Source organism: Haemorhous mexicanus, chromosome 15, assembly GCF_027477595.1.
Source record: "Haemorhous mexicanus isolate bHaeMex1 chromosome 15, bHaeMex1.pri, whole genome shotgun sequence".
In the NCBI taxonomy this organism is placed as follows: domain Eukaryota; kingdom Metazoa; phylum Chordata; class Aves; order Passeriformes; family Fringillidae; genus Haemorhous; species Haemorhous mexicanus.
In genome coordinates, this window is record NC_082355.1 from 17,762,798 (window position 1) to 17,774,806 (window position 12,009).

Consider the following 12,009-nt stretch of genomic DNA (forward strand, 5'->3'; position numbering starts at 1 on the left):
GCCACACGTAAGTATGTGTTAATGCAGTCAGATACTCATTTTCCAGTTTACTTTCTGCCTGGCCACAGCTTTAGGAAATAGTACTTAGACTGCAAGGTATCAAATGTGCGGCTCTTGAAAAACGCTGCTGTGGATTCCCTCACACGCAGCCCACCATCACCCCACTGAGACTCTTCCTTGTGGCAACAACCAGGGAGGAAGAGGAAGATGGTATTAAGGAATAGGAGGAACTACAGAATCAGCAATGAAATTTATAGTGGGGAAACTGCCCCGAACATTTCCTGCTGGCCTCACATAAAGGATAAATATGCATTTAAAAACCACTACTCAGGGAAGGGAAAGAAGCGTGAACAGCAAAAATATGTACATATGTTTTAAATAATTTTTTTAATTGTTGAGGCAGTAATACTTGGTTCATGGAACTGCAATATACAGAGAGATGAAATAAATAGCTTATATATATATAATATATATAATATAGCTGGTTTTAAAATATTCCCTTATCATTGGTGTACTAGGTCATCTTGTAGTCACTTGGATGTAGTTAGCAGCATTCTCCAGAAGTGAGCGGGATGCAGGGTCACGGAGCTGTGACTCCCAGTGTCGTCAGGAGGGTTACAGAGGGTCGGTGCGCCGAGAGCTCCACGCGCGCGTCCCTGCAGCCGCCACCTGTCCTGGCCGGCGGGCAGCAGGCAATAAATAGATTACTGCAACCGGCACTCGGCGGGGCAGGGTCTCAGTAACTTTGGGAAAGAACTTTGCTTTTCTTTGGTTTTATTTATTTATTTCTAATAATTCTTTTTTTTTTTTTCCCTCTGGGGATATGCTTGAGAGGTTGTCCTTTCCGAAAAAAGCAAAAGAAGCACCTGTGTGTCATCAACAACAAGAAGTCAATTTAAATAGAGCAGTTAATTTCATTTTTCAAGTCACAATAAATCCCGAACAGCTTTCCCCAGCATTTGCCATCTAGTCTTTTATTAATTTTTTTTATTTTTATTTTTTTTAAACACAATGTACAAAAATAGAGCTTCTTCCTTATTTTTAATGTAAAAATATTCCTCTGGTGCAGTTTTTTTTTTTTTTTCTTTTTGTGGTTTCTTATTGTGACACTATTTTTGTCTGTTTTTAGCTGGGGTTGGTGGGTCGTATTCTCTTAGTCCTCTTGGTGACTGTCGTGTACTTGAAAGGTTTCTGTATCTCCATTTGCCCCTTTGGGTATCTCTTCATAAAGTGTACATCTTGCTGGTTTTCCCGGGTCTTGGGCCCTTTCCGTGGCCTCCCTTTTTTGGTGAATCCAACATACCAGCCTGAATATTTTGCAGACATCAGTGCCGTGTAGTTGTTTTCTAGGACTTTTTCAATGAAGACACACTCCTTACTGGTGCCATCAGGCTGAAAAAAGGAAAAAAAAAAAAACAAAACAGAAAAAATAAATAATCCAAATGCAAGCTCAGTGACCAAAACCCAATTTGGCTTAAATAAAATCATCACATCTGGACCTCTTTTTTGGTTCAAACATTCTTAATAAGAGCCATAACAAGCATCAGCTAAAATCAATTTTTTTTTTTAAGCATGAAAGCGTGAGGTCATAATTTTTTTTTTTTTTAATGCTCTTATCCAAGGGGAGAAAAATTTTTCAAAGACAACAGTTAAGTTTATCCAGTCCAGTGCCTTCAACTGCAAGCAAAGCAAGACATCCAGCTTTACTTTCTTCCCTTAGGGAGAGAGGATGAATTGAATTCATGCCAGGGAAACATCATACTTAGTCAGAAAAAAACCAAACCCCAGAATCTCACATGGCCCAAACAACAGCATTTCCCCTTCTACCCCTCACTCCTGAAATACCTCATGGGCTTTCACCCACAACTACCCAAATCCCACTAAAATTATGACAAGCTTCAGTCTAAGCCTCCACAGCAATTTGAAAACTCTCCCCCATGTGAAGCCAGGCAACCCCTGGCAGATGGACCACACATAGTGCTCCAGGGGTGCTGGAGCCACTGGGGTCCCCGGGATCCTGGAGAGCCCTGAAGCCAAACTGGGCTCAGCTCAGCCTGGAGATCCTACTAGACCCAGAACTGGGCTTTGAACATGGCAGAACAAGGATCTCTGCATTCAGGACTCTCACCCAGCACAGGCAGCACTGGAGGGAGCGACAGCACACAACTGCATCTTCAAGTCCTTGAGCACAAAGGAAATTCTTCTCACCCATAACCTTCTGCCAGAAAACATTTTGCCCTCTAACTGCTGAGTTACTGGTGCTGTACCTAGAATGTCACATGATTTGATTTATGCATCAGAAGATATTCAGGAGTAGATACAGGATAAGTAGATATAAACCATTGCACAGGACTTCATTTAAAGCTCAGCAAAGTCAAAGGACGGATTTCCATCACAGCCCAGTTCAGCTTCCCACTGATATCAGATAAGTTTTTTGGAACTGCAGGCCTACCTATACAACTATGAAACCCTGCCCACCCAAACTAAACACTGTCAGACCCTCTCAGTCTTTACCCATCATATCCTGGGGGGCAGGGAAGCGGCAGCAGCGCAAGCTGCTCAGCCCCCAGCCCTGGCTCTGCTTGGGGGCTCCTCTGGGCACGAGGCTGGGGTGAGGAGCTGAACCCTGCCTGGTCACCATCCCTTCCCTAAGGACAGCTCAGCCTGCCCTTCCAGGGCAGCCCTCCTGCAATGTGCTGCACAATCCCTGTGGAGTTTGCTGCAGTTTGTGGGAAGGGCAGGGGATCACGGAACAGGAGGGAACCCCTCCGGACCAGGCTGCACAGGCTTCCCTGCACCCCTGAGCCCCCAACACCCACAACAGGGAAACCATCCCGCACCACGACCCAGGCTGCAGGCAGCCACTGAGGAAAGCCAGGATGGCTGGCCATCACCTACCCCCAGGGCCAGCCATTCCTCAGGACTCCATGCCTTTAGCAGAGCTTTGGTTCCCTCTGTGTGACAGAAGGTGATGTTTGCCCTGAAGTCAGCACTGCACCCTCCTGTCTCAAGGCTTGGGGAAGGTCTCATTAAGAGGGTGAATTCTGGCAACTCTTCCAACAGTTCTGTTAATCCAGGGCCTGCACAGGGGCTCTGCCTTAGGACCAGCAGTCTCCGTCCAGGATAGGCACAAAGGTCCTCATTTACCATCCACAACTGGAAGCTCACAAATGCTTTAATGAACAGCAGAACTGGGCAAAGCTCAGTGATTCCAGTTCCTGGGGGTGTCATTCTCAAAGTCCTGGGTTTGATCAAAGCCACATGAGTGGCAAAGGGGGAAATCAGTCAACACCACGGGGTTCCACCAGATTTCAATGGGAAGCCATAAAACCAGCTCCAGGTTTCTCAGGGCCCAGCCCACTACAAACCCTTCCCCAGTGAGTGGAGAATTTTTAAACAATACCATGGCTGGGATTCAAATCCACCCAAACCCAGGTGCCTGTGAACCAACCGGATCCATACCGCAGGTAATTGGAAGGGCTGTTCCCCCCATGCTCGTGGGAAGGGACTGGATTTGAGCCCTGACCTTGTTGCTAGGAGAATTAAGGGTTTTTCATGCAATTTGGGAGGGTTCCGCTTCTACTGCAATGTCAGTTTTTCACAGAAAATGAGACTGGAATGAAAAGAAAACCTGTGTAGGAGGGGGGAACTTATTCTATTAATAACAAAAAAGTATTTACTTATACCTTCAAATTTGTCGACAGAGCCTAAGACGGAGACAGGAGGTGGAGGAATAACAAGGTGCAACTTCAGGCCAACCTCAGGGCTAATTTGAAGTAAACAAGGTGCATGAGATAAAATAACTTCGTTCTGGAAGAGGAAGAGCTAAATGGTTTGATAACATGAAATTACAGCAGCATTTACAAGTACCTAGAGATAAATCAGGATAAGGACCTCACTTCCCCAAACAGAGCATTCCTATATGTGCTAAGACACGTCACAGACACACAAATTATTTTCAAATACTGACAAGATAATTTTACAGTTTCTTTTATGATCCCCAACAGGATAAATCATTCACAGAAGTTACCTACACCATGAAGAACTGTACTCACAGCAATCTATTAGGGGGAAAATCAATTTGTGAAGGTTTTCAGTAATTTTTAAGCATCAGGTGCCCAACATTTAAAATTAAATCAGTTCCCTACTTAAGCCATAGCAAAACACTCCTTGGGTCTGTCAGCCATCCCCTCACTCCTCCAAAGAGAGGGGGGTGAAAAAGGAGACAGCTTTGGCCAAGCATCACTCCGTGCTCCAGCCACAGGCTCACCCTTCCCCAGGAGCTCCTGGTGCAACCGACCCAGGGCTGCACCCTCTGTCACCAACGCAGCTGGGAGCTGCTGCCAAGCCACATTTCATACACACTGCGCTGGCAGGGATGTGCCCTGCACAGCACTCACCCTCCAAAACACGGAGCTTAGTGTTTTCAACTGATTCTTAACAATAAAGAAATTCTTGAAAGCCTCAGAGCTGCACAGGAGCTGTCTGGTCCAGTGTAATGGCCTGGCCACAGGACAGAGGAAGTCTCACACCCAGCCCCACACCCCTGTCCCCTCCACAGCAGGAATGAGGGCTTCCTGTGTCCCTCGTGTGCCCCACTGGCTGCTCCTGCCTTTTGGCCTCACCATCCCACTGGCAGCAGCTCCAGCCACGCTCCCTGCTCAGAGCAGGACACAGCAGAGGCACAACCCTGCTCCCGCAAAGGCTCTCTGCAAGTCAGAGACCAAATTGTTGGTGTTGGCCCAGGGGCTGCTGCCTGGCCATGCAACAAGGCCATGCCACCTGGCAGGTCAGCTCTTTGCAAAGAAATCATTCAGAGCATGTTTTTGTTTAAAGGCAGCCCAAGAACTTTGGGAAGATGTGGTATCTGTTAGCCAAATTTCTGATAAATGCCTTATAAAATGTCTGATCTAAATGCCACCTTCCAGGGAGAGCTCTGGGGCATGGCCCAGCTCTGTGCAGAGTGAGGGGAAAGCCCAGCCCGGGCAGCACCAAGGGCTGGCTCCAGCAGAGCATCCCCTGGGACAAGATGGAGAGCAGTCCCGCTGGCAGTGCATCAGTGCCCAGCGCCAGGCAAGGACCTGAGCGGTGCCGGAGTTCTTACAGAGCAGGGTTAGAGCAGCAGCAGCAGCCCGGGCTCCCCGTGCAGTGAGGGGTCCGAGGAGAGTTTCTGCGCCGTGAGCCGGCTCCAGCCAGCGCAGCAGAGCCGAGGGGCCGCGCTGGGCAGCGGCTCTCGGAGCACACCGGGCTCACCGAGCAGCAGCCCCGGATTGTTTGTGCAGAGCATTTGGTGAGGGGCTCTCCAGTCTTAAACGTGAAACACGTTGAACTGACACTAAAGCAGAATTAAGTGCCAAAGCATTTGCTGCTTCTACAATTACACTCCGGAGCGATTGGTGCTCCTGCTCTCCTTTTTATGACCCAACTTGGTCTTATTGTAGTTTGGCTTTCTCGTTTTAAGTTCTCCAAATGGAAAGGATCAAAGAGCTCTTTGTTGTCGTAGCAGGAGCGCTCCTCGGAGCGAGGCATTCCTGCCACGAACAGCTTGCAGCTCAGGGGGAATTCGCGGCCGCTCTGTGCCACCAGCCCGAGCCAAAGCATCAGCAGGTGCAGCAGCCGCCCCCGCCCTCCCCCGCAGCGGCCACGCCGAGCCACCTGAGCAGCTCTTTATGGCACACGGAGGCCGAGGCAGGTTTTCTCATTTACGCTTAACAAATCTGGCGCAGTGGGCACCGAGAAATCAAAACTTCCCTCGGCTCTCACAGCATCAATGAGCCCGCGGCAGCAGCTCGGGTAACAGCGAGGAGCGGGTGGAGAAGCCTCCAGGACGGAAAAGTTTCTCTGTTTGCAAAGATCGGGGCACAAATTCAGCTGTTGTTAGCTAAGCTTAGGTTAAAACACTTTCCCTCCCCAAGCGCTGCAGTAATTAGGAGCTCTCTGGGTGAGCGACTGGTGATGTGCTGCAAATAACAAAAAACCCCAAACACCACCAAACACGTCCGTGACATCCCAGAAATGCCGGCTTGGCACATGGCACAGAGAGTCTCAGCACTCTAAGTGACAGGAGGCTGAGTCCCAGGTTTAATTATCACCTTTTTACCAGCTCACCCCCCAGGCTCAAAGTCAAACTGGTGACACCAGCCCTCCGTACTACGGAGAGCATCTCCCTCTGCGAGGGAAGCAAGCTCCCGCCTCCCAAAAGCAGGGAAAGCTACCACTCAAGCAAAAGGTTTCCAAGAGGTGCACGCACCCAGGCTTTTTCAAGGAAAACCGCTAAAAAGGGACCCCTCCTGCACCCATCCTTCTCTCCCCCTCCACAGACAGACGGACAGAGGGAGTTCCCAAGCCCTGGCACCCCACCGTGCTGGTTTTCATGCCACCCTCCGCTGTGAGGCACATCCACTGAGCTCAGCAATCATTTCAAAGGGCTGCTGAAATTCCCTCGGACACTGACACTGTTAGAGTCACCATTGCATTACACAGATGAAATCCCGCCCTGTGTCTCCTAAATTTCACAGCAGTGACAGCAGGGAAGGCTTGGGTTACCAGGAGCAGCACGGCTCAGCACACCCCATGAGCTGCTCCTGAAGGATGCCCAGCCGAGGACCCAAGGCTGGTGCCCCAAACTCCACTGATAACCCCTGGCAGCCCCAGAGCTGCTCCCCAGCAGTGCCCAGAGATGTGAAGCTTTCAGGAAGTTCCTTCTCTGCAGTTTTGCACGAGCTCAGCTCAAAGCCAGAGGGCCAATGCTCGGAGCCTCCTCTAGACTCGCTCCACATGGCTTGGAAAATCCCAGGTGGAAGGAGGCAATACAGGAGCTGTGTTAATGTCACAGCTTTTAGCACTGCCCTTCTCCCCCTTGACACACACCCACACACACACACTCCCCCCTTCTAAAGGCAGGTCAGAAAACACGATGGGGAGGTGAGCACAGCCCTGCCAGAGCCCAGAGCCCTGGGGTGGCAGAACCTGCTCACCCACAGCAGTGAGCCTGAGTGCTCAGCCATCCCCTGCACTTTATGGGCATTATCGGGACAGATCCATCAGCAGCATCCTGATGCGCAGCATCCTGGATTTATGACAAGGCATCCTGACCACAGAAACACCTCTTGACCCAAATGCACATTCCTGCTCCTAGAGCAGGCTGTAAATCAGGGAAGCTGCATCCATAACTGCCAAGAGTCACTCAGCCTCATGTGCGTTTCTTCCAGCTCTCTGCCCTCTGAACCTGCACAATCCTCCGAGGAAAATACTTAGGAGTCATGATGGGCAGTTCAATAAAAGTGTCTGCCAGCACAGCAGAGAGGTTAATTATGTATACAGGACATCTAAGTGCATTCACGAGGCAGGGAAGTAACACAAAACCACGCGGAGGAGATGCTCTGTGGAGGGCACATCTCCCTCCAGAGGCCCCGTTCCAAAGCAGCCCTGCCCACGTTTGCCCCCAGCTGCCCCCATGTGCTGGGAACTCCCCGTCCCTCCCAAAAACAGGCAAAAAAGGGCACGGTCCTGCATGTGTGGGTCAGGACATGCAGGCTTGGCAGAGCCCTGTGCATGTCTGTGCCAGACACTAGCTGCAGGAACTGAGGAAGGAAGAGAACAGTTTAAACTTTTTCTTTCCTTCCACCTTCCATTCCTAAACTTCCCTTTTCTAAGTAAGTTCAGTAATCCTCACAGTGCCCTGGGAGAGCTCTCTGTCACAGGATAAACAGGAGGACACAGATAAAAGGAGTCTCTGTAGGCTGGACCAGGCAAGGCTGGGGTTACACCAGGACAGGCCTCCTCATCGGCTCCTTCCGTCACTGCCACGGCTCCTGCCAACACTGCAGCAGGGTGGCCTGAATTAGGGCAAACCAGGTGGCTTCACCTGGAAAGATGCACATTTGCTTGACAGACATTCCTAACTGCATCTCAGAGAGCTGCATGTACTTAATGAGGAGAAATATCAACTGCTTTTTAAATTAACTTCATTAAACCAAGAGAAAATTTAGGAAACTTAAGTCAAAACTGCAGGTTCCCTGGAGCAGGAAGCTGTTGCTCTTCAGGAGGTCTGAATCCCCAGCCAGGTTTCAGATGTGATATCTGAGCAGATCTGCACCCACCAGGTCCAGTTCCATGGAAGCTGGGTTGCTACACGTGCTGAGGGATGGGAAGGTGTTTTTACCCCTCCGTACAAAGCACAACCTGCTGCTGAAGGGCTCTGCTGGGCTTTGATGGGAGCTCTTTTCCAGCAGTCATTTCCAGCCTCCAGTTGAGGCCAGTCCTCAACTTTCTATAAAAGCCATCTAAGAGCAGCAGCATATTTCATGTAGGCTTCAATTCAATACATAATTGTAGCAAGGTGGGGGTCACTCTTCTCCTGGGAACAAGTGACAGGATGAGAGGACAGAGACTCAGGCTTGGGGGAGATTCAGGCTGGACATCAGGTGGAATTTGTTAAACATGGGAAGGGGCTGCCCATGGAGGTAGAGTCCCCAGCCCTGGAGGTATCAAAGGAAGGCCTGGAGGTGGCACTCAGTGCTCTGGGCTGGGGACAGGTGGGCACTGGGCACAGCCTGGAGTCAGTGGTCTGGGAGGGCTTTTCCAACCTCAGTGATTCTGTGATACAGAGAATTGTGCCACTAAGGGAAATGTATTCTTAAAAATTTTTTTAAAACCCAGATGTAGATGATGAGTGGAGCAAGATAACAAGACTAGAACAGCTGCTGACCTCATAGCAAGTTGTGTTTGTCCCAGATTTATTCACATTAAACACATATGCACACTTACTGTAAGTTATCATTTCAAACAAATGCAATCTCATCCAGCCAAGATTCCATTCCAGTAGTGACACCACTTTCCCTGGGGGGCAAGCTTAAATGGGGGGAATTTAGAACCAGAAAGGTCATTGTTGGTATGCAGGATGGCATTAGCTCTCTTCATGTCAAGTTAATATTACTAAGAAAAGAGAGAAATCCATCATCAAATCAAGTGCCATCCATAAAAAATTATCATCCAGATTTGTTCCAGCCTGTGAGTGACCAACTTCCATCCCTATGCAACAAATGCAAGGCTTGAGACTTGTCCTCTCTGGGGAAAGCTTCGTATCTTTAGGTACCCAAAAGACAAGGCAAGAGAATCTCAAGAAAGAAAATGTATTTAAGCAGGATCTACTTTTCTTGGACCTTAAATATAGTTCTGTAACTGCCATATCAAATAGACTCTATTTTGCTACTGTTAGAGCACAGGTTTTATTCTCCACTACAAAAATAGTCTGTTTTCTCACCTCCTCCCCAAAACCAAACAGCAAGCCAAGGAGAAAAAGTCCTTGAGGAGCAGGAGTCCCCTGCACATGATCTCAGCTGCACCCATTTGAGATAAGGCTGCACTGCTTCCTTCCTTCTTGCAGTTAAATACATCAGTGTATTTGCAAAGCAGTGCTTAGAAAAAACATCACCCTCAGCTTAAGAGATGCTCAAGACCAACAAAAAATTGCACTTAGGAGATGAAATGCTGTGATGAAAGCAATTAAATCCAACTTGATAACTTTCAGCACAAGATGCATTCAGCAGCACACCCTCTTACCCAGACAAGACAAAGCATGACCAGGGCTCAGGGATCCCCATCAGTAATTTTAATTAACATTAAACCTTAGGGAACTGAAATGGTCCAACAGGACACACAGCTGCAGCCACCACAAAACAGGGGACAGGAGGTCAGCAGCTTTATGGTAACACTTGCTTCCTGAAGACAGCAAGGATTAAATTAAATTATCACACAGCTTTCAAGAAGATGGTTTTCTTCCCTGGAAGGGGATGGACACCTTCCAGCCATGGGATTAGGAAACGATTCAGAGGTCAAGCTTACGAGCTTGGGCTGCAAGTGAACCTTGACTTTGCAAAGCTTTGTCTGAGAGAGAACTGGGGCTACTTAGAAATATCCAAAGGAAACATGACATTCCCTGAAGAGAAAACACAATAAACCTGTAAATGTGTTACACAGCTTTCTGGTGCCCTGACACAGCCAGGACATACAATGCTCACATCCCCAGCAGAGTACCTGCCAGTCCTTATCATAAAAATAATACTATGAAGAATATATTTTTTTTTAAATAAAAGGACCATTTGCTTTATTTTAGAGCAAGCACTTGAAGAATTAGGGCTGTGCTGAGAAGCTTAAGTTAACTGGAGATGTTCACATATAGATAAAAGATGACTTTGATATATTTTGGTGCCCAAAACTGTCCCAGCACTGGAGGTGAGGCCACCCCAGCCCAGAGCAGAGCTGGGCAATCCCTCCCTTGCCCCTGCTGCCCCCAGGACAGGGATGTCCCTCCTGGCTCCAGGGCACTGCTGACTCAGATCTAACTGGCCATGGACCAGGATCCCCAGGTCCCTTATTGCAGCTCATCTCCAGCTTCTCAATGATGTTTGGGTCTGAGAATGGAGGAGGGGGGTTTAGCTTCCACTTCCACTTTTAATTTCATGAGAATCTCAGCTTCTAAATTTTCAGAAAAATAATTCAAAATCTTTTCCACAGGTTGCGGCAAAAAAAGCCTGATCAGGTAAATGTGGAAGATTCTGATGGCCTAACCAAAATAAAAGTGGTTTTGTCATCTCATTGCTTTTAAGACCTTTGCAATCCTGCTGGCTCTGATTCCAGATTTTTGGACACTTGAGACAATTCTGAATCAGGTCTCCCTGTCCAAAGTATGGCAATGTCCAAAGCTGGTTGGCTTCAGGGTCCAGTGCATGTGTTTATTTGGATGACTTAAACTAAAAAAAAAAAAAAAAAAAAAAAAATCTCACAGGAGAGTGAAGAGCAGACTGCAGTTCCAAACGAGATCTGAGCGAGACCCAGCAAAAGCCATGTCAGGTTCTGCTTTCACATGAGATGCCAAGTTGGAATGTTCTATGCCTGAGCATGTCACAGAGAGATCCACAAAACACGTGCTATTAAACCTGACACCCCGCCAGTCCTGCTCATGTTTATGTTGCAAATTCAGCATTCAAAATTGTTAGGTTTTACAAGTCCCTTTCAAGCAACCCGAAAACTGTGCAACTCCTGGAAAAATTCTGGATAAGCATCGAACTCCAGTGAAACTTAAGAGTTCTGCCCCAAATCCAAGATGCAGTTAGGTGTGGTTTTAAATATACAAGCTGAGGAGGGCAAACACCTCATGTACTGCATCAGAGTTCCAAACTGCAGCCCCAGGGTGCCCCTGCCCTCTCCACCCACCTCCTGGCACCTTTGCAGTGCCCTGGCTGCCAGGATGGCCCTGGCACGGCAGGCACCAGGAGCACTGGCACCCAAATGTCACACAGGACTGGGGCATGAGGAGGGCTCGGGGCTCCTCCTGGACCTCAGCCCCCAGCCCTGCAGTGAGGAACTGGTTCTCCACCAGCAGCTTTTCAAAGACAGCTTTTCAAGAAAGCTTAACCTCACTCTCAACCAAAACCAGCTGATGAAAACCTGCTCCAGGTACAGTAGAAAGGCTTTGGAGCATCCTCTGGAGTCTCCCACCTACAGATCCTACTGGTCTCTCCCCCTGAGTCTCCTTCCCTACAAAGGGAGGCTCCTGCTGAAGCCTCCACAGCTCCTTCTCCCATAGGGCCAGAGGAGTTTCAGGGGCCAAGGGCACATTTACAGGCCACGGTGGGCACCTTCAGTCTTTGATGCTGTCAAGAGTTTTTTTAGCCAACTTTCCTGACTAAACACACACATGCCTCAAGAAAACCCCTATTTTAAAGCTGTAATGTAAACAACTCCAAATTATTACTATCCCCTAAAGGCTACTGCTGGCAGGCACCAGTGATAAAGCTCTGCCAGAGCAGTCTGGCATCTAGCAACAATTTGTTTGCTGTCCTGCAAAAATACAGAGAGCATTGCCATGTGGTATTAGCAACTTTCTGGTAACATTAAGAAATATATTGGCTTGGAAAGCAGTTATCACACCAACAAAAATGCTGTGTCTGAGAGGCAGGTCTCTGCTGCGAGTGGCACCAGCACAGTGGTGCTGGTCAGTGCTGG

The 12,009-nt window shown here is 48.5% G+C and overlaps 1 protein-coding gene across 1 annotated transcript in view; it reads right to left on the bottom strand.

Moving 5' to 3' along the window:
• Window positions 1-368: 368 nt before the first annotated feature.
• The window catches only part of FGF18 (fibroblast growth factor 18), a 66,461-nt gene continuing 54,820 nt past the window's right edge, over window positions 369-12,009 (bottom strand). The window contains exon 5 of the mRNA XM_059860315.1: window positions 369-1,392. Within this exon, the coding sequence (XP_059716298.1) occupies window positions 1,126-1,392 (267 nt within the window). The 3' untranslated portion in view covers window positions 369-1,125. The remainder of the gene's footprint in view (window positions 1,393-12,009) is intronic.